The 22,013-nt window shown below is 39.5% G+C and overlaps 4 protein-coding genes, 1 non-coding gene and 1 pseudogene across 8 annotated transcripts; 5 read left to right on the top strand and 1 right to left on the bottom strand.

Annotated features, from left to right (window-relative positions):
• The first annotated feature begins 910 nt into the window (after positions 1-910).
• Positions 911-1,424, top strand: LOC125203661 (stamen-specific protein FIL1-like). The gene is made up of 2 exons (XM_048102059.2): positions 911-1,183; positions 1,263-1,424. The coding sequence occupies exons 1-2, from the start codon at positions 916-918 to the stop codon at positions 1,268-1,270; spliced, it is 276 nt and encodes a 91-aa protein (XP_047958016.1). The 5' UTR covers positions 911-915; the 3' UTR covers positions 1,271-1,424.
• A 4,190-nt stretch (positions 1,425-5,614) lies between these two features.
• Positions 5,615-8,877, top strand: LOC125207155 (protein IQ-DOMAIN 23-like). Of its 4 annotated transcripts, none has more exons than XM_048106379.2 (4): positions 5,615-6,140; positions 7,390-7,581; positions 7,728-7,796; positions 7,902-8,877. In XM_048106379.2, the coding sequence occupies exons 1-4, from the start codon at positions 5,787-5,789 to the stop codon at positions 8,604-8,606; spliced, it is 1,320 nt and encodes a 439-aa protein (XP_047962336.1). In that variant the 5' UTR covers positions 5,615-5,786; the 3' UTR covers positions 8,607-8,877. The 4 variants fall into 4 exon arrangements, with proteins under 4 accessions (XP_047962336.1, XP_047962334.1, XP_047962335.1 ...); XM_048106377.2 differs by having other exon boundaries at positions 5,616-6,140; positions 7,899-8,877; XM_048106378.2 differs by having other exon boundaries at positions 5,616-6,140; positions 7,725-7,796.
• Positions 8,878-11,202: 2,325 nt separating this feature from the next.
• On the bottom strand, positions 11,203-11,850 carry LOC125203506 (putative non-specific lipid-transfer protein 14). Its single transcript, XM_048101861.2, has 2 exons — positions 11,464-11,850; positions 11,203-11,372 (listed from the first exon to the last, which is right to left on the bottom strand). Exons 1-2 carry the CDS (start codon positions 11,826-11,828, stop codon positions 11,339-11,341), a joined length of 399 nt encoding a protein of 132 aa, XP_047957818.1. The 5' UTR covers positions 11,829-11,850; the 3' UTR covers positions 11,203-11,338.
• A 1,889-nt stretch (positions 11,851-13,739) lies between these two features.
• LOC148923376 (uncharacterized) lies at positions 13,740-15,047 on the top strand (annotated as a pseudogene).
• Positions 15,048-15,153: 106 nt separating this feature from the next.
• On the top strand, positions 15,154-16,155 carry LOC148923375 (uncharacterized). Its single transcript, XM_089061470.1, has one exon. It carries the CDS (start codon positions 15,154-15,156, stop codon positions 16,153-16,155), a length of 1,002 nt encoding a protein of 333 aa, XP_088917596.1.
• Positions 16,156-20,192: 4,037 nt separating this feature from the next.
• Positions 20,193-20,266, top strand: TRNAV-AAC (transfer RNA valine (anticodon AAC)). The gene has a single exon. It is a non-coding gene; the product is annotated as a tRNA-Val (tRNA).
• Positions 20,267-22,013: the final 1,747 nt, after the last annotated feature.

The raw sequence follows: 22,013 nt of genomic DNA, 5'->3' as shown, positions 1-22,013 counted from the left end.
GTTTTCTATTTTCGATTATCATTCATTGTGATTGAACCTAATGAGAAACGAGCAGGACAGAATTTCAAGAAGTTGAAGATGAGATAATGAACTGAGAGATGGTCTGAATTATGATATACTGCCTCCGTCCTCCAAATATTGGCACACTTTGACCGGACACGGGTTTAAGAAATGTAATGGAAAGTGAGTTGAAAAAGTTGGTGGGATGTGGGTCATACTTTTAAAGTATTAGTATTATTATAATAAAATGTGAGTAAGAATGAGTTAGTGGAATATGAGATCAACTAGTGAAGTATGTCAAATTTTCAGGGACGGACCGAAATGGTAAACCGTGTCAAACTTTCAGGGACGGGGGTAGTAAAGATTAAGCCATAAACCTCCTCAAGTTAGAGGAACACATTCATGTAGATGCATGGTGTGGGTTGCATCTTATATCTCGAAACATATTTGCAGCTTGGGAGGGGCAAGGAGCAGAGTTAGGTTTCATCACCTCCAATTACAGGTTTTGACATGGCTGCCTCATTCCCTTGGCTCATATGTGCTTATACTAATATTTTGAGGTCGATCGGGTGATGAGGCCAGGCGGACACTGGATCCTCTCCAGCCGAGCCTCAACACCTGATCTCATACATGCTGATTCAAGATTTACACTCTACATGGACATGTACATATCTATCTATTTCAAAAGTTTAGCATCCACATATTAATCATAAATTATTTGTATATTCTGCCAAAAAATTTTTTGTTAGTTGTGTGTTTTTTAATAGTCCTGGTTCCAAAACCAAAAGGCACAGATGTGATGACACACAGATTGCAATTAGGTTGGCCATGCAAAAGTTGAGCAACAGTGGCTAGGCTTTTCTATCTCTATAAATTAGGGGGTAGAAAAGAGAAACATAAGTGCATTGCAATATAATGAAGATGGAGATAGTGAAGTGTATTTATGTGGTGGTTTTGGTGGTGGGCATGATGAGTGGAAGCTGGGCACAGCCACAGAGCACGTGCTCCACGGCGCTGTCGGCACTGAACGTGTGCACGCCGTTTGTGGTGCCAGGCGCAGTGAGCAACCCCAGCTCCGACTGCTGCGGCGCCCTTCAGTCTATTGACCGTGACTGCTTGTGCAGCACTCTTCGCATCGCCTCTCACATCCCTGCTCAGTGCAACCTCCCTCCCTTCACTTGCCGTAATCTACTCTTTTCTTTTTTCTTTAACATTTCTTCTTATTAATTACGTATACTGATAAATTGTTTCTGATGCAACAGCAAACTGACCCTGGGATTTCGATCATCAACAATAATGCTTTACAACAATCTCTTTTTCTATCTTTTTCTCCTCATGTAATGTTCGAGAGCCATTCTCATCAGATAACCAATAAACATATATGGCTTCCTTTTCCCAGGAATAAAACTATTTTTATCTTCCTAGTTTGCAGATTCTGACATTTTGTCGTTGCTAGTAGTATATAGTGTAGGAGGTGATCCCTTCCGGTTATCAACTACTCCCATCTTCATAATAAAAATAAATTAAATTTTTTTTCACAAATTAACCTAAGTTGAGACGCCAATGCAACAAACTAAGATAGCAAAGTTTCATTAATTTTACACTGGAAAAACAATCGTTTCTTAGGAAGTATTGATAAGAAAATAATTCTACAAGAGTGAAAACAATCTAAAACTAGCAAAGTTTCCATTTTTTCTTTGTAAGATAATTAAGTTTAAACAACCATAAAATAAAATGAAATGTTGTATACAAATTTAAGAAAAAAAGAAAAAATGGAAGGAACGAGCGGGTGAGGTTCAGATCCAGTAAACAGTAACTGACCCAAAACACATGAACGGTTGAATTTGATGAGATCGGACTTCACCATTTCTCCGATGACAATCTCCGCCCAAATCAACCATCGTCTCGATACCTGCCTTTGACGGAGAGCACAAATTCTCGCGGCTTCTCTTTCTGTGCTTCATTGTTTATTCCTTGTGTATTAACTGAAGCTTCCGAGCTCGACTCCATTTGTCAGTCTCATCACTGTGTACTGTGTATTGCTTCAATTGCCACTTCAGCTAATTTCCCAGTTCAAGGCATACTAACATCATAACGAGACCAAATATTATGCGATATGTTCAGAAGTAATCTTCAAACTACAATTGGTTAGACTTTAGTGAGAATCCATACTTAATTTAATTGTGTCAAAATTTGTGCTCTTCAAGACATAAAATTAACATACTAACAACAAGCGCAGAACAATATACACACAGCTGGAATGTGTTCCATTCGTGGTTTCTTTTCGGTTATTAATGGATGCAGTTGGTGGCAGTATATTGTGCATTGACTCACGGTGTCATGTTGATAATATGCTAAGTGCTAACAACCAGGGCGGTCCTGCAAATATACATAAATTGTGATCATTGTCTTCGTTCGTATTCTGGTCAGTCCCCTATTATATCATGTTTGTTGAGTGACAAATCGGGGTCTACGGCAAGGATACTACAACTTACAACATCTTTAGCTGCTCTAAGGGTTTAAATAGCGTTTGAACTCTCTCGATATATTATTGTTTACTATGATTCAGGCTTTGCTTCCATCTAATTGTGAGACGTATACCCTATGGCTTTTGAAGTATTTCAGAGAGAATATGAGAAATGTTTAAATGTCATCATTGATAAGTGTGGTGATCCTGATATAAGAACTGATTACAAAGCCAAAACATATGGAAAGTCCATGGTTGCATATAATTCTTTTGATGGCACTGTTTCTTGCAACTGCATGATGTTTGAGCATGTAGGATTTTTGTGCAGCTGATTTCTTAGTTGCATATAATTCTCTAAAAGTCCTTGGTCATCAAAATATAAAAATTATTATATCTTGAAGAGATGGGCAAAAGATGCAAGGATTTCACCAATTGGAGAAAGTCATAGTTGTGCAGGTGAAGACAACAGAAAGATTATACCCACTCGTTACAAAGACATTTGCCGTAATATAATGAAAATATCTGCCAGGGCTGCTGAATAATATGTTCAAGGCAACTTGATGAAGTCATGCGAGGAATTGAAAGAATCTTGAATTTTAGAACTTTTGAGGAAGCTAAAGGTCCTCGTGCTTCAGACAACGAGCTAGCTGATGTTGGCCTTGATAGAAATGACTCTGAGGATCAGGAATGTTGATGTGATGAAAGGAACCACTGAAGCTGAAAGTATAATACTACCTGATAAAGATCAACTGAATCACTGTGGTGAACAAATCCCTGGTGTGAGTTGCAATCTAAATATTCGTCCTTCTCCACCTGGGATAGTTCTATCTATTGCATGTGCTCCTCCCACGTATATTTCTTCACCAAGTCCCCTTACACAGGTATATTGGTTGGATTTTGAAAAACTTCCTGATTGGCTGTTTGTGTCCTGCCAATTAAAACCAGATGCTTTACTGTGTATTGAAGGGCTTATACACCATTGAATCCAGTCATATGATGCAGAGTATGTATCAAGCATCTGATTTAACCATTAACCAACAATCTAATCCTAACATATATGAACCTTCAAGTTTTTACTCAATTTTTCCCTATACATTTTCCTTCCTTATTTTGCATTTGAAAGCCTGAGTTTCTCTGTTTCACATGATACAGAGTACATGATCAAGGGACAGACTTAATGCTGATTAATTTATCTGATGGTGTTTCCCGCGGCCCATGTTATATGCATTCCATACGAAAGGATAAAAAATTATCTCCCCAGAAATGCAATTCACATCAAGTAAGTGTATATAGTAAATAAATCCCGAGCTTAGAGAGTCGATTTAGAGTGTTCGAATATCAACTCGGACCACTTCAATCATCTGAGGTTGTGACTTGTGATGGTTGGAATCTATGATCCTCAATTTGTAGTTGCATAACATGGTAGATGTTTGTGTTTGTTGTGTGTTGAAGGATTGATATTGAAGGAGATGGGGAGATTTGGTTAGGTGGTGCAGTAATGTGTGATTTCATTTTCATAAGTAGGGGTGGGGCCAATCACCAATGGGTTACTAGGACTAGTGGCTCTTGTTAGCTTTACCCATCTTTGGGTCACGTCTTCTGTTTTGAGTGCCCATTACCTTTCTTTTATTACTGTGGTGTGGATGAGATGAGTGGGAAATTGGAATCATTTTTAACACCAAAAAATATTACCTAATTCTTAACGTGTGAAATTGTTTTCTTGATGCCGAATAATCATCCCATTCATTTGTTCCAATCATCATCACTCTTGGTACTACTTCAAGTGCAAGATTTTTGCCAACCAATCTAATTATGGATTACTTCACCGATTGTTTTGAAAAACACCTCTTTTCTTTTTTTAAATTGACATATCAAGGCCCTTTTGCAAGTACCAGTTTGCTAGTTAAAATTTAAAAAGAATGAAACAGCTAAAACCTCGCTCTCATATAAAATCAATAAATAAATGCTACTACTGTACTACTACATACTAAAGCCTCATAAGTCACGCAGGCTAATTGGGTTTATCATAAAGACTTGAGCGACAAACTAAAGTTAGTAGTATTTTGACATATAAAAATAATTTTATTCTTTAAGAGCAACGATAACACTTCTGTAAACTGTACTTTTAAAAAATACTCCCTCTGTCCCATTAGAAATGCAACGTTTTCCTTTTTGAGTTGCCCCACTAAAAATGAAACGTTTCCTAAAATGGAAACATCACTCTCTCTACTTTTCCCTCTCTCTTACTTTACTCTCTCTTTATTAACTCACAAAACAACACTTGCATAAAATCCTGTGCCGGAAACCAAATGTTTCATATTTATTGGGACGGAGGGAGTAGAAAACAATAGTTTGTGTGAATAAAAGAGGTGCTATTTTATTTTATTTTTAAATCTTTAATCTCTCCGGCTCATGACCAGATTATCTTAAGATATTAGGAGTATAAAGTATTGTATCCAAAAGTTCAAAACTAAAATCAAGAAATGATATCGGGAGCACTTCATTTTCATATAAAGTTTTGCGAATACGATTCAAATTCACTAGGCTAGAGTAAAGTAGTACTCAATCCGTCCTTCCGTAGCAGAAGCATTTTTTATGAGCACTTGTTTTTAAAAAATAATATTAATAAATAGTTAAAGTGGAGAAAAAGTAAAATAATAGAGATAATAATATTGAGAAAGATTTTATTTATATTATTTTCTCTTTATTGTAATTATTTATTATTATCATTTATCTAAAAGAGTGTTAAAATGAAACATCTCTAATACATAGGGACGGAGGGAGTATTTTAATTTGTAGCAAAATTCTTTTTAGCGTCTCACATTTTTAAATTATTCAAAATTGTGTCCTTAACTTAGTTATATCATTAACTTGCACTTTGACTTGCACCAAAATTTCAGCACTTTCATATCGATTTATTAAATCCTTGCATTAAAACTTGGTCCATGTATAAAAATTGTTAATCTCTATACCAAGAACCGAGAAAGATGAATGCATGTAGCAGTGGGAAAGTTAGTGTTCACTATAAAAATTTGTTCCCCTTAGGTAATAGAGTCAAAATTAAAATGAGTTCTCACTGGACTTTTTTTACCTGCAAAAAGTCCAATTGGATTTTCATAGAAAAGTAGCAACCACCACTACAGCAGTATCGCGCGTGATCACAAGTCTCTCCCTCTCTGTCAAAAAGTTTAAACCTCCCCCACTTCATTAAATACCACCGATTGATCTTCTCATCCAAATTCCTATGCCCTCTCCACCAAAATGCTCACCGCATCTCAACCTCAATCCATCTCTTCATCTCCAATTCCTATAATGCGCCATGGGTAAGGCTGCTAGGTGGTTCCGTTCGCTTTTCTCCTCCAAAAAGGCGCCGCCCAAGGGAAACAACAAGAACAAGTGGAATCCCTCCGATGCTTCCCTCAATTTCAAGAATTACGGGGAGGACCCCATGGCCAGTCCCTACATTGAAGGAATCGACGCCAACAAGCATGCAATAGCGGTGGCCGCCGCCACGGCCGCCGTCGCCGAGGCGGCGCTGGCTGCGGCCCAGGCCGCCGCTCAGGTGGTCCGCTTGACCAGCGGGAGTGGGAGTGGGAGAACTGCCCCAAACATTGCTGATCGGAGGTCTGTATTGGCCGCAGTCAAGATTCAGTCTGCTTTCCGAGCTTATTTGGTTCGTAATTTTGCTTTTTTTTCACCCCCAACTATAAAAATTGTGTCTTTTACTCGATTTATGTTTCTGGTATTCTCTTTTAGTTAAAAAGTGTGTGATTTGTTTGATTATGGAAATGAATCGAAGAGGGTGGAAGCATTAACTGAGTTGTGGTTATGGACTTCAATTTGTGGCCAGGAAGTTTGGGGGGGATGAGAGTCCCTCTTCCGTTTCTTGGATTATGTGATGCAGTCTTTGTCATACATATATATATTTTGTGGGGAATGACAGCAAATCATATACCACTAGTTCCATTCACACATGCTGACAACATGCCCATATTAGTAGATGCTCTTCGACTTTCACCTCTAATAAACAAATATGGTATGTGATTTTGGGGGGAAGTACTGGTTGATGTTATAAGTCATCAAGTAAAGGAGTGGTAGAGGAAAAGAGGGACTCAATTCCACCAAGCTAGTGGCTGTGACATTTCACAATCACTAACATTTAGTTCCTTTGTCTTATAACACAGATGTTGCAGCAATTCTGAGCTGTGATGAATATTTCCCTTTTTCTTTTGGGAGTTTTAGATGCCTGTTATTGTCTGTGGTTTATCCTTTGGTAATGGAATAGGGGCTTTTGTGTTTTACTTTGATGGGAAGTTTGTATATGTCCTTTTATTTGGCCAGTATGAGACATGAAAGCATAGTTTTTAGGATAACAACCATGTGATGCATAACATGTGAAGTTGAAATTTTTCTGGGCGCATGCGAAACAACTTTAAAGTTTTGGTAGCATTCTTTCTGCTTACCAGTTAACGACCGACTATTTTGAATCACAAGTTTTCTTACCTTTGTGCGTGTAAAACAGTGGCGAGTGGGACTTAGATGTCATTAGTGACCAATTTTAAGTAGAATGACGCAACAATGGACTATCACTTGATCTAAACAGTTGCTGCTGCTTATTGAATTGACTAAGACGGTTTACTAGATACATCTCGAGAATCTTGTAATGAAAATCTTAAGACGTTCTTGTAAGGACCTCTTGATAAGCTTGATATACGGTTCTAGGAATCCCGTTGCAGAGCAAGCGAGAAACTCCTGAATATACTTGATTCATAAGTGTTTGGCTTAACTCTGTTGCTTTTTTGTGGTTACTATCTTTTTAGGCATCTATAAGGTCGATTCTTGTTAGTTGTTTACAAATTATTTATGTCATATTTGTCGTGCGACAAAGCAAAGAAGGTATGATGTCTAATGCTTGTTTGTAGGCTAAGAGAGCGTTGAAGGCCCTTAAGGGATTAGTTAAGCTTCAAGCCCTGGTGAGAGGGCACATCGTGAGAAAGCAAAGCGCAGATATGCTCTACCGCATGCAAACAATGGCCAAGATCCAGGCTCGAGCCTCTGCACATCGATCTTACACAGATGCCAGAATTAACTTCTTCTGTAGTTCTAATCATACAGTGAGTCTGCTTTCGGTGCATAAGCATGAACGTGTTTTGTTCAGTTCAAGAATTAGTGGGTTGGAAAAGACATCTGCTGTAATGAACTTCTATGACTCAGTGTGCTGTTCATTAACATTCTGTTCTTGTGTTCAAAATACTAGCAGGGCGTGGGAGGCATCGGAAGAAACGCAGAGAGGTCAAATACTTTGAAACATGGTGGATCTCTTCTTAAGGTAGTTTACTGATGATAATCCCAATTCTACTTACTCACGATATTAAAGAAATCAAGCAAAGAACATTCGTTTATTGTGCCTCGTGGCTTCCTGAAAATGCAGCAGCAGCATTCAAGATCACATATTGGCAACAATGTCGACAAAGAGAAGCCACATCAAGCTTCAAGATGGTTAAATCACTGGATGGAACAAAACGCGCGGAACAACCTCCATGATGAGGCCTCCCTAGAGAGTGGGAATGCTGATGATGAGAGAAATGACAAGATACTGGAGATAGATACATGGAAGCCTAGCCAGAAAACCGGTGGTGACAACAGAGCAATTCCTAACTCCCACAATTTCTCAGCATGGAAGAATAATGACTTAGGACATGACTATTCAAAGAGAGTTTTCTCAAAGCTTCAAAAACCGAATCCTAGTATATCATCCGAGGAAGCAAGGACTGCTGACAACAGCCCGAGAGTACACTCAGCTTCGTCCAGACGAACCAGCAACCTACGGGGCCCGTTCACTCCTGCTCGGAGCGAGTGCTCAAGAAGTGTTTTTGGTGATTATCTTAGTCACCCCAGTTACATGGCAAATACCGAGTCATCTCGGGCTAAAGTCAGGTCTCATAGCGCGCCCAAGCAGAGAACAACACAGCAGGAGGAGCTCGCCTTGAACGCTACACATGGCTGTGATCCTTGGAATATGGACACTATCTCAGAAAGGGGATCTGCATTTAGCAACACATATATGTACTCTGGTCTTTTAAAGAGGCCGGGGACTCCCAGAAACGATGCTGGCTACGGTCGTAGGGCCTACAGATAAATTTCTTTGCCATGATTTTTGTCTGAGCTGCATCATAAAAGTCAGTGTGTGCAGAAGATTCACATATTGCAGGGCATGAAATTGTTGGCAGAACTTATGGTAAGAACTAAGGAGTAGTAGTTTGGAGAAAAGAGCCCATGATTTTCTTGTTTCTTGAAGTTGGCTTTGTAAGTGTGTTTTGTTTGTGATCAGTAATTGTTTGTAAGAATAGATTGAGCTCTTGTGTTTATTTCCAACCATAATAAACAATATTGCACATATTTGATTTGTATTTTCTGCTGTTGTTTATAACATATAATATTGTAGAAGATTGATAATTTGCTGTATTATGATTTATGATTTGTGATTTGATGGCCTCTCTTAAATCTCTCAATTGGCATGCTACAAAAGCTAGTGAAGTTGGATACGTATTTCAAAATTGAATATTTAAAATAAAATGGAGTAAGTCACGAAGGCTGTGACCACTTGGATTACTAATTACTTCAATCACGCAAAATTTCACTTTTGACTCGAGTAACAATCTATGATGATGTCAATGACAATTATAACAATAAGTTAAAATATGATAGTAATAGATACCCCACAAATAGATAGTAAATCTGAATTCAAAATTCCATCAAATTGTTTTGGACAGTACGAGTTTTTTTCTTGAAATTTACCATGCCTATTTAGGGGGGTCGTTGGAAAAATTCACTCTATAGAATGAAATCCCATTTTCTATATAAGGCCATTTCCAACCATTTACACCAAACTCAAACTCATTTTTGAGTATGGGTCACATCAAAAAGTACTTTTACTCCAATCATTTACTCCAAACTCAAACCCAAAAGAATATTCCATATTTATATACTTTTTACACCTTTTTAATTGTACCTACATATTTATTTTAAATTACATATTAGTCCCGCAATATTTTTAATTATGTAAATTAAATAAGTATACAAAATTTTCTTATTAATATATTTATATATTAAATGTACTTTATATATTCAAGATGAACCAGATGACTATGCAACTAGAGCATATTCTTCGTACTTCGACAATATTGGAGGTTCCGGTTCTGATTTACCAAATTATTAGATGACGTTTTTCATTTTATTATAATAATTTGTTGTTCGTGTTTTATTTTATTTTAATGCATTGTGTTTAACTTGCTTTCTTAATAAAGACTTGCTCTATAGTTGTGCGACATCCATCCATAGCTCTTTAGTAAAAATGAATCTCAGCTAAACAACTTCTAAACTATTGACACATAATTGAAACTTTTAAACTATTAATACGGTAAGCAATAATAACAAGATTTTTTAGCAATATTCATTCATATATTTGTAAATTTATTAGTTATTATTTGCTAAAAAAAATATAATTTATTATAATATGGTCAGCTTTCTGATTCCTTTTTAATTTTCTTATGGAAAAATATTTGCAAAATCAAATAGAGAGTGTGTGTGTGATCAGATTTTCTAGACACTAGTAAAACACACGCCAACATATCTCTACTCAACATCCATAGCTCTACTCAATATTTGCAAGGAGTGTCGGCTGATTCAAACTATCAAGTACTCCAATACACAAATTATGGCCGGCTGATTCATGAACCTCCAAATAATATAAAGGACTATTATGCAATATTTAAAACTTTTTTGCAGTAGATACTCAATTTTGGTGTTCACTTCAAATTTGGTGTTGTTTGATTAAAAAATCCAAAAATGGGTATGGGTATGGAGTATGATTGGAGCACATTTTTATACCAAAAATGGGATTTGGTGTATGGTTGGAGGTGGTCTAAGTACATACTATACAATTCAAATCTCCCATCTATTTTCCTCCATTAAACAATAATTACTAAAAAAACATGGAACCAAATTTCAAAAAGACAAGACGTTCATTCCTTTGTCTTTTTTACCTTTTTTTTAAGGGATGAGATTTGTCATTCCTTGAAAGTGAAATGTCTTGAATTATTAGCTCACGGGATGTTTTGTTTATATTCTGTCACATGCTCATAAGGTGAAATACTCAAATAAATATGGAGTATCTATTACGTCTGTGTTACTATTTACAGTTACACTCTGTCAGATTCATCTTTCTTATGAATTACTCTAATTAAATACTACAACGCATGATTGTTGAAATTACAAGGGTTAAACTTAATAGCCAAAAAATACACTATGTTCTGGTCAATTCATGTTTTTATAACGAACTTTAACTTATTAGTAAATTTCCCACAAACTTTTAATTTATTAGTAGTAAATTTCCCACGATTAAATTTTCCAGCAAATTTAAGATTGTGTATTTTAAAGTTTGTATTATTTTTTGTGCTAATACATTATAAGTTCGTTATATGAACTACTACATTGTTTAAGGGACCAGCAGTCAGATAAAGCAGACATCCAAGTACAGCACGTATTGAATTTTTTGACAAATTGACTACCGAAAAAAGTTAATGTATTTTTTCACCATATTTAAAGTTTGTGATAAACACGTTAATTGATCAAAAATTGGTAAGTAGGAGTATATTTTTTTGGCTATTAGCCCAAATTAGAAAATGTAAACATTTGAAGAGATTGTAAAATAGTACCCCCCTGGTACATTCGAATTCAAGTTACTTATCCCATTTTATTTCAATACTCCACTAAAAATTGAAAACTCGATACATTATTCCCATTTTTGAAATAAGAAAAAAAAAGAAAAACCTATTTGCAGTTTGAGTGCATCCATCCACAGCATTGCCTTCACCTTCCTTCAAGCTCAGCAAATTGGTCGATGCTACACAAAATTGAATTTAATTACACACACATACTAATAGTATTAATTAACAGTGAATCGAGATCGAGATCGAGATTGAGAGAGAGAGTACTATTCGCAGTCGGTATTAAGATCAATGGTGAATCCGAGAGAAACACCGCAGAAACCAGGCAAGGTGGCGATTGCGGTGGCGTTAGGGTTGTTTTGGGTAATCAAGTCCATCAAGCAGCGGCAGACGCTGCGGCGGTTGTCGGCTGAGTCAGCGACGTTGTTGAGGGTGGTCATGGCCATACAGCAGGGGGATCCGGGCATCGGATCGGGCGTCCCGTCCTTCACGAAGCTCGAGCACGACGAGATCAATGCCGTCACTGTGCTGCAGTCCGTCGACGAATCCGCCGGAATTGCCGATAGCACTACTATCACCGCCATTCCCACTGCCATATGCCTAATTAATTGCATCATTTTTTCAACCTTCATATTTTTGTTTTTGATTTACTGGAAATTGCTTTGCATTATATTTGGTGGATTCGTTTAGTAGGTGCACAATGTGACTTGTGTGCTACATTTCAATCTGCATGACTTTTAATCATTCTATACTTAAATCCATTTTGTATTATCAAAAATTGTTTTTAAATTTCAGATGACCATCATTTTAATATAAAAATTGATAGGGTTGAACTATTGTTAGTATAAAAATTGATAGGGTTGACCCTAAACCCTAAATCCTAATATAAAAATTGATAAAATAAAAAAAAATAAACAGAGAAAATGGTTGAACTAATGTTAGTATAAAATACAATTTAAGTCATTAAAAATAAACTAATCATAATTAATAGACAGACTAATATAAAAAAAATTAATTTTTATCAAGTTATTCCACTTAAGGATTATAAGTCATGCAGACATTTTGGTTGATTTATTAACATCGTGTTAGATTAAAGTAATCACGTTATATTTTGATTATGTGGCTCATTAATTTAAGCCAAACCGGCCACCGGCCATCAACTAAAACCTCCTCCCAGTAGTTTGGGGAAGATTAATTATGATTGGACTGTTGAGAAACCTTGATTTATAATGTTCAATTGATTAAGGTTTCCTTCCTATGAATAAAAGGTTTGACTAAGGTTTCCTTGTAAGCACAAAAAAGTTTAATTGGGATTTTCTTCTGAAAAAATGTTTGATTATGGCTTCCTTCTGAAAAAAAAGCCTGATTAAGGTTTCGGTCTGATATGAAAAGAAGGTTTGGTTAAGGTTTCTGATACGAGCTTACTCATATCGGGGTTTGGCAACGAGGGATCACCGGAGGATAGAAGGTCCATTCGCAAGAAATCTTCCCGTCGAGCAACCGTGTGTCGCCCAACTAGGGTTAGGGCAGCGGAAATAACTTGCAAAGATTAAAGAGCAGAAAAATTAGGTAAATTCTGTTGTATTAACATTGATAATAATGTACAGAATCTCTATTTATAATAACTAAGGACTCTAGGGTTGGTTCGACCTCCTAAGTATCTCGGTAAAAAAACAACAAAGAAAGCCCGACACGGATCTTATAATTATGCTCGACTCGAAATACTTTAATCAAAATAGTTCAAAAAGAAATAACGTAAAAAATTTAAAATAACTAAGTCAACGTGAGACATAGTCTTGGTATCTCTCGGGTTTCCGGGTATTCTGTTTGAGCCGGTCCTTCGTCTTCCTTGTCTCTCCTACTTGATCTACTTCTTTGCGCGCCACTGTCGGTGTTCCGGTCTGCTCATTCACCTCCAAGTCTTCGTCCCTTCCCTCGGGTGCCACACAATGGCGGACTGATACGGACCCGCATCAGTCCGTCACCGCCCAAGGCAGACCGGCGAGGGCGCAAGAGGATACGAGTGGTCAGCCGGGGATACCGCCATCTATCGCGACAACGAAAGGGAAGCGGAACGTTCGCCCGCCCGAAAGATTGGGCGAATTCGTTCCCAAATAGATATCGAGTCTTTTTATTCATTTTTTCTATTTTCTTTCCTTTTTGAATAATTAGTATTTTGTTATTTATTTTTGCAGTACGAGTCGAGCATATCTATAAGCTCCGTCTTGGGTTTTCTTTGTTGATTTTTTCCCAGGATGAATAGGATTAGGTCGAATCAACCCTAGGGTCCTTAGTTTATAAATAGGGCAATTGTACGAACTTTATCATTATGAATAAACTTACTAATTGCCCACAAATCTTGGATTCAATCGACAACCTTAGTTTCTCACGCTGCCCGACGGAAAACCGCGCACAGCCTGAATTACTAGCTTACCGCCGACCCTACGTTAGGGCGCCGGAAACGCGTTTGATCGCCGGAACTCGACCGTCGATCCTAGTTAAGGAGGGAGTCCTTAACAACTGGTGCTTTCATCCGTGTACTCATGCGACGGAACAATTACAACAACGGCAAGGCGGTTTGGGGAACCCCACGCCATGACAATTACCCTCCGAACCGTTTCGGGGGAAGACTGACAACCGCGGGGCGCGGTAATGGCGGCGGGAACCACCGCACGCCAGGGGATGACGGAGAGTTCGATGGCCGTGGGCCGCAGGACAATCTGCAGGACGATAACATGAATACTAAGCTTGATCGCTTGTTGGAGAAATTTGACCAGTTCGACATATGGAGGGATGAGACCAACCGTAAATTTGACAATCTGGGTCCGATTTTGAACCGTGAGACCGACCTTCTGTTCGGGTTTGATGATGGAGAGGACGGCGATTATGACGAGGTCCACCGTCGAAGGTTTGGAGACAGGGGAAATCAGCCTCATAACCCTAATCTGGGTTTCCGAGAGAACGTCCCTGAGGAGAGAGGACGTCGCGAGGGCAGAGGTCGGAACGGCCCAGGTTGGGAGTAGCCGGGCACCCGACAGGCGCGTTTTATTCCTGGCGGGAACGAACCTCCATTTGAACGACCGGCTACATGTTGGGACCCTCCCCAACGTTATCATAACAATGTCCAGGGTTATGAAAAGCCACAGCGCGTCAAGATGAACCCACCACGCTTCGATGGTTCTGACGCAACCAATTGGGTATCTAGGGTTCAGTATTACTTTGACCATCTCATGATGTCGGATGCTCAACGGCTACATTATGCAGTAATGCTATTTGACCCACCGGCGTCAGAATGGGTCTTCAATTATTGCAAGAACACAGAGTTCGTCACATGGCAGGATTTTTTGGTGGACGTACGCCATCGCTTCGACAGACAAAGTTTTAAGAATTATTTTGGGTTGATCGCTAAATTAACTCAGACAGGGACAGTTTTGGAGTATCACGATACGTTTGAAAAATATCTCAATAGGGTTCAGGGTGTTCCAGAGTCGGAATTATTCACCTTGTTCGTGGCCGGCCTTAAACCGGACATGCAGGAACGCCTACGTCTCCACCGCCCGGCGTCTCTGGCAGAGGCAATGGCACTGGCCTTGGAATTGGCCGACACATCGGTCGACCAACCACCGCAGACCCAACCCTCTTCAACCTCGCGACGTCCTTGGCAGAATCGGGACAGTCGGGCGTCGACAGCAGCCACGGCCGCACCTACGGCTACTCAGCCAACCTCGAGTTCAGGTCAGGCAGCCACGACGCCGAGCAGGGGTCTGGGGCTGTGTTGGCATTGCCCGGAAAAGTGGGTCATTGGTCACGTTTGTAAACAGCGATTACTACTGTGCATTGGATATTTTTGAACAAGACACACCAGATGAGCTATTTGCAGCAGACATCTCTCACATCCATGCAATGAATGGTGACCGGAAGTCACGACCCTTGAAAGTAGTGGGACACATACAAGAGATGGAAGTCTGCATCCTCATTGATACTGGCAGTGATAGAGACTTCCTTCACCCAAGGATAGCAGGGTCTTTGCACTTACCCCTGTCCCCCATTCGGCCCTTTAGGGTATATGTCGGGAATGGCGAGGCACTACTATGCACACATGTGGCGCGCAAAACAAAGTTGTCGGTACAGGGGAACGTGTTTACAGTGGACCTCCACATCTTGCCGATACACGGCCCGGACATTATATTGGGCATGAATTGGCTTGAATCTCTAGGCAAGGTCACGGCAGACTTCGTTGGCAAGACGCTCGAATTTACACAAGATTCCAAACTGATTACTCTGCGCAGGATCGTACCCCCACCAAGCCGTGTAAATTTGCAATCACTGTCTTCGTTGGTCAGCCACAGTGCGAGTCTGGAGTGTTATGAAATCTGGCTGCTAGAACCGGAGACGCAAACACAACCAGGAGCTAGTCAAGATGAATTTCCACTGGGCTTACCGCCGAATGTGTTGACGGCCCTGGAAGGGTTTCGCCAGGTCTTCGCGATCTCGGAGGGGGTGCCACCTAAACGACCTTATGACCATCGCATTCACCTCTTACCCGGGTCGCGCTCGATCAACGTAAGGCCGTACCGCTATCCCTATTTTCAGAAAAACGAAATTGAGCGCCAGGTCCGGGAAATGCTTGAGCAGGGAATAATTCAGCGGAGCAGCAGTCCGTTCTCGTCCCCGGTCCTTCTTATCCGCAAGAAAGATGGCACATTTCATTTTTGTATTGATTACAGGGCTTTGAATAACGCGACGGTACCCGATCACTTTCCTATTCCAACAGCGGACGAGTTGTTCGATGAATTGGGCGGAGCCAGGGTGTTTACCAAATTGGACCTTCGTTCCGGGTATCACCAAATCCGGATGCATGATGAGGACATTTTCAAGACTGCGTTCAGGACGCACAATGGCCACTTTGAGTTTCTTGTAATGCCTTTCGGTCTGACGAACGCGCCGTCTACGTTTTAGGCAGCTATGAACGCGATATTCCAGCCGATGCTCCGGAAGTTCGTGATAGTATTTTTTGATGACATCTTGGTTTACAGCGCAAGCATAGCAGAGCATGGCGAACATTTGACAGCAGTCCTTACCGTCCTCAGGGAAAACAACTTCTTTGTTAAGATGTCTAAATGTTCTTTCTGCAGTACGACAGTTGAATATTTGGGCCACTTAATCACGGCAGGATTACTGAAGGCCGACCCCAGTAAAATCGAGGCAATGACGGCGTGGCCTACGCCCAAGAATGTGAAGCAGCTCCGAGGGTTTTTGGGTTTAACAGGCTATTATCGACGTTTTATTGCCCAGTATGCCTTGATCGCAGCTCCGTTGACAGATCTACTTAAAAAGGACGCATTTATATGGTCTGCGGGAGCGGAATCGAGCTTTCAAGATTTAAAGGAGGCCATGACAAGCGCACCGGTTCTGCGTCTTCCCGACTTTGATAAACCTTTTTGCATAGAGACTGATGCCTCTGACACCGGCATTGGCGCGGTCTTGTTACAGGACAACCATCCTATCGCTTACTTAGTAAAAAGTTGGGCCCCCGACGCCGAGCTGCGTCGACATACCATAAAGAATTATACGCCATAGTGGAGGCCGTGCAAAAATGGCAGCAATATTTGCTAAGACGGGAGTTTGTCATCCGGAGTGATCAGAAAAGCCTTAAGGAGCTACTTCAGCAAGTGGTTCAAACTCCGGACCAACAATTATATGTGCGTAAATTACTGGGCTATAAGTTTGTGATCGAGTACAAGAAGGGAACCTTGAATCGCGTAGCGGATGCTTTGTCCCGGCAGGAAAGATCGTCGGCGATAGGGGAGATACCGAGGGACGACGCTGCAGCGAATCCGAGTGCCGACGCGCTGTCGAGCGGCGCCCTTTTGAGTGCTGTGGCCCACCCGGTTCCCCAGTTGTTGGAAATGCTACGCCAAGAGGCAGCCTCGTCCCCAGAAATGAGGGAGATTGTTATGGAAATCAAGGAGGGCAGTGCACCGCCCCATCTGACATTTGTAGCAGGGTTGGTTTATTACAACCGACGGATTTTTGTGGGGTCTCGCTCTTCCGCTCGCACGCCTATTTTGACAGAGTATCATAGCTCGCCGTCGGCTGGCCATCCGGGATTTGAACGGACCCTTAGACGGGTGTCCGCTAATTTTTTCTGGGCAAATATGAAGAAGGAGGTAAAGCGTTTTGTAGACGCTTGCGTGGTTTTCCAGACGACGAAGTATTGTACCCAGAAGCCGGCTGGTCTATTGCAGCCCTTACCTATTCCAACTCAGGTATGGGAGGACGTTTCAATGGACTTCATCACAGGGCTTCCCCAGTCGAGAGGGTACACGGTTATTATGGTGGTGGTGGATCGCTTATCCAAGTACGCGCATTTTGCGCTGTTGCCAATGCGATTCGACGCCTTGAGGGTAGCCCATTTGTTTATTAACACCGTTGTTCGTCACCACGGTTTTCCCAATACTCTGGTGTCAGACCGGGACTCGGTCTTCTTGAATCAATTTTGGGAGGACTTGATGCGTCTTAGTGGTACAAAGCTGAATTTTTCAACGGCCTATCATCCCCAATCGGACGGGCAGACGGAGGTCCGGAATAGAGGTCTGGAGCAGTATTTGCGAGCTTTCACGCCAGACAGACCCTCGAAGTGGGCAAATTTTCTTCCTTGGGCGGAATTGGCCCTTAACTGCTTTCACCATGCGGGATTGGCCATGTCGCCTTTCAAGGCGCTATACGGCAGGGAGCCGCCGAGCTTGATCTTCGCTCTTCCGTCGGCGGCAACGCCGCCGTCTGTCGCCGAGTTAATCCGTGAACGGGGGGCTTTGTTGGTGGAGCTACGCCGTAACTTGGAGCATGCACAACAAAGGATGCGGGACGCTGCAAATAAACATCGTCGGCATGTAGAATTTAAGGAGGGCGATAAGGTGTTACTTAAGCTGCAGCCCTACAGGCAGCACTCGGTCGCGCGACCGTTGTCGGCAAAGCTGGCCCGTCGTTTTTACGGACCATTTGAAGTTATAGCACGTATCGGTCAGGTGGCGTACAAGTTAAAGTTGCCAGAGGGCAGTCGGATCCACAATGTCTTTCATGTGAGGCTACTTAAGCCATTTGTGGAAGGAGATGAGGAAGGGGTTGCTGCGGCATTACCTTCGGATTTTTTAGATGATCGGCCGGTGGTCTATCCGGTGAGGGTGCTGGATCGCCGAGTTTTGTGGCACGAGGATCAACCGAAGGAGCATGTGTTGGTTGGGTGGTCGGATGGCACGGAATCGCCATCGTGGGAACCGTTAGAGGTCATTGAGCGTCAATTTCCCAATGTGCTCCTTGAGGACAAGGAGGTTGCTATCGAGGGGGGGGGGGGTTGATACGGACCCGCATCAGTCCGTCACCGCCCAAGGCAGACCGGCGAGGGCGCAAGAGGATACGAGTGGTCAGCCGGGGATACCGCCATCTATCGCGACAACGAAAGGGAAGCGGAACGTTCGCCCGCCCGAAAGATTGGGCGAATTCGTTCCCAAATAGATATCGAGTCTTTTTATTCCTTTTTTCTATTTTCTTTCCTTTTTGAATAATTAGTATTTTGTTTTATATTTTTGCAGTACGAGTCGAGCATATCTATAAGCTTCGTCTTGGATTTTCTTTGTTGATTCTTTCCCAGGATGAATAGGATTAGGTCGAATCAACCATAGGGTCCTTAGTTTATAAATAGGGCAATTGTACGAACTTTATCATTATGAATAAACTTACCAATTGCCCACAAATCTTGGATTCAATCGACAACCTTAGTTTCTCACGCTGCCCGACGGAAAACCGCGCACAGCCTGAATTACTAGCTTACGCCCGACCCTATGTTAGGGCGCCGGAAACGCGTTTGATCGCCGGAACTCGACCGCCGATCCTAGTTAAGGAGGGAGTCCTTAACACGGACCCACCTTAGAACAGTGTAACAATTGCAAGTGCTACTCAATTCAATTCTTTTTCTGTTTTATTTTATTGAAACAATTTATTTATCTTTTTTTTTCAGATTTTCGCTTTATCAAAACAATTACAAACTTCTGTAGCATATATATATATAATAATAATAATAATAATAATAATAATAATAATAATAATAATAATAATAATAATAATAATAATAATAATAAAATAAAAATGGAGTATGAGTATCTATGAATTTTCAATTTTATAAAAATAATTGAATTTTTGCTTAAATTATTTATGTTCACAAGGTTTACTTCTAAAATATATTTTATCTATAAAAAAAATTGAAACTTTACTCAAATATTATATATCCAAAAGATTTGATTACCGCATAAAGATTTATTTTTAAACTACTCCTATATATTTCTCGTTTAGTAATTATATTCGTGTCTATACAAGACATTCATTACTAAGAGAATGAAAAACATTGTTCTGATTTTAAGCTCCTATAACTATTTTTCGTACCTCCGAATCTACAATCCTGGATCCATTGCTGGTGCCACATTGGTGGGTAGCGTTGCCTCCTTACTCGTATCAGTTTCCTCTGTGTATAAAAAGGCATGATTAAGTTTCTATTAGAGAAAAATGGTTCATATAATAAGGTTTTGACGTCCAACTTCAAATTTGAATCCAAATTTAAAATTATAAATTTGCAACGATTTAGTGATTGTTTAAAATGAATGGACAAAATTGAATGATCATTATTTGTTTTGAATTGCTCGATTTTCTACTTTATTTCCATTTTAATTACTTTAGTGCTATGCTTTGCTTCCCCCTCCCTTGGGCCTTGGGCTTGGTTTTCTAAACGTCAATTGTTTAGATGCAGTTTTTTTTCAATGAAAAGATTATTTTCCCCCTCCCTTGGGCCTTGGGCTTGGTTTTCTAAACGTCAATTGTTTAGATGCAGTTTTTTTTCAATGAAAAGATTATTTCATCCGCAGAATTGGCCTCGTATTGATATCATCCAATACACCACTTTACTTTCTTTCATATTAATAAACTGGAGATCAATGAACAAGCTTGGTTTCGTGGTGTAGTTGGTTATCACGTCAGTCTAACACACTGAAGGTCTCCGGTTCGAGTCCGGGCGAAGCCATTTTTTTTCATTCTATTTTTTTTTTATATTCAATTATCTCTTGTTTAAATATTTTTTTAACATAATAGGAGTATGGTACTTGGCGAATCTCATCTCAATTTTTCTCAAGTCTCATTTATTTCCAATATGACCATAATTATGAGTAAAGTAATGCATCTGTGCAGACGTTACAAAGCATAATTCATGTGAATTACTTACAGTAAATATATTGTCCTTTATTCTTGAAAATTAAATATATAAATACCTTAACATATAAACATATTGTCCTTTTTATTTTAAAAAATAAATCTATACAGTACTCATATATTATCTGCAGTCTTCATCTTTAGATAACTAGATGCCTTACGCTTTTTCAAAATGAAATAATAATACATTTTTGTGTTTAGATACACAAGCGGACACCCAAAATAAATATAATACTCCTATATCAAACTAATTATTAGTATTATTTAGTAGTACGTACTCTTTATAAATCTTTGTATCCAACTTGCAATAATTTAAAATGATTGTTTTTGGTTCGCTTTTGTGATATTTTTTGCTAATAAATCTCGTATTTTGAAACGGCATGTAGTAATTTTTAATGGACAGATTTGGTTGGGGATATTTGATTGTAACATAGTACTACTACTTAATAAAATATCAATTATAGTAAGAGCATTCCACCGTCCATTTTCAGCCGTAGTCTAAGCTGCTCGCATTTTGAGAATGTTTCATTTTTTAAATTCTAATATATTATTGTATTTATAAACAACAAATCTATGTGACTAAATTTTGTATAACTAAAAACTAATTTATTTAAAAAAATAGGTTTATTTATGCATTTAATTAAAATATATGAATACATATGTAGTATATGGAAAGTGCATAATATTATGGTCATATATTTATGATTTATATATAATTTTTTTATTTTTTGGGAACCATAAATATAATTAATGTATACTTTAATTCAAATTTTTAAAAAAATAGGAAGGAAATTCAAATATAAAAATAAAAAATAAGGTTAAAGGCTAATAAATCTTTTTAACTTATCCACTTACTATATTTATTATTTTAATATAATTAATGCATCAAATTATTAATTTAACCTTATTTTGGTTGTTTATCGTTACTCATAAACAATTGTTATCATTACTCCCATTAATATATTATTGTATATATAAAACCATTGTTTCTCACCTTTTCCAGTGTCCCTTCGTTCCACTCTCATTCTATATTCTCTTTCTACATCTCTCCAAAACCCGTCAAGATTGAAGATTAACTATGATTAGACTGTTGAGGAAACTTGATTAATAAGGTACTCCCTCCATCCGCGAATAAGAGTCCTGTTTTTCCATTTTAGTCCGTCCGCGAATAAGAGTCCCGGTTCACTTTTACCATAAATGGTAATAGGGTCCCACCTTCCAATAACTCATTTCAGTCACATTTCATTTAAAACTACTCCCTCCGTCCAACAATAGGAGTCCCATTTCTTATCGGTGCGGGTTTTAAGAAATGTTAAGAAAAGTGAGTGGAAGAAAGTTAGTGGAATAGGGGTCCCACTTGTATATATTAGTTTTAAATGATATGTGAGTGAATTGTGGGGCCTCTTTACCATTTATGGTAATTATGAACCGGGACTCCTATTCGTGGACGGACCAAAATGGAAAAACGGGACTCCTATTCGCGGACGGAGGGAGTAATATATACAAGTGGGACCCCTATTCCACTAACTTTTTCCATCCACTTTTCTTAACATTTCTTAAAA

This window comes from Salvia hispanica, chromosome 6, assembly GCF_029641045.1.
Source record: "Salvia hispanica isolate PSC_SH4W2 chromosome 6, Shi_PSC_v1, whole genome shotgun sequence".
In the NCBI taxonomy this organism is placed as follows: domain Eukaryota; kingdom Viridiplantae; phylum Streptophyta; class Magnoliopsida; order Lamiales; family Lamiaceae; genus Salvia; species Salvia hispanica.
This window is presented reverse-complemented; position numbering and strand designations above follow the sequence as displayed.

Excerpts from the sequence above, each read along its gene's own strand:
- LOC125203661 (XM_048102059.2), top strand. The coding sequence starts at position 916 with ATGAAGATGGAGATAGTGAAGTGTATTTATGTGGTGGTTTTGGTGGTG.
- LOC125207155 (XM_048106376.2), top strand. The coding sequence starts at position 5,787 with ATGGGTAAGGCTGCTAGGTGGTTCCGTTCGCTTTTCTCCTCCAAAAAG. Across the intron at positions 6,141-7,389 it reads CTGCTTTCCGAGCTTATTTG|GCTAAGAGAGCGTTGAAGGC; the intron begins GTTCGTAATTTT and ends GCTTGTTTGTAG. Across the intron at positions 7,797-7,898 it reads ATGGTGGATCTCTTCTTAAG|CAGCAGCATTCAAGATCACA; the intron begins GTAGTTTACTGA and ends CTGAAAATGCAG.
- LOC125203506 (XM_048101861.2), bottom strand. The coding sequence starts at position 11,828 with ATGAAGGTTGAAAAAATGATGCAATTAATTAGGCATATGGCAGTGGGA. Across the intron at positions 11,373-11,463 it reads CTTAATACCGACTGCGAATA|CATCGACCAATTTGCTGAGC; the intron begins GTACTCTCTCTC and ends AATTTTGTGTAG.
- LOC148923375 (XM_089061470.1), top strand. The coding sequence starts at position 15,154 with ATGGAAGTCTGCATCCTCATTGATACTGGCAGTGATAGAGACTTCCTT.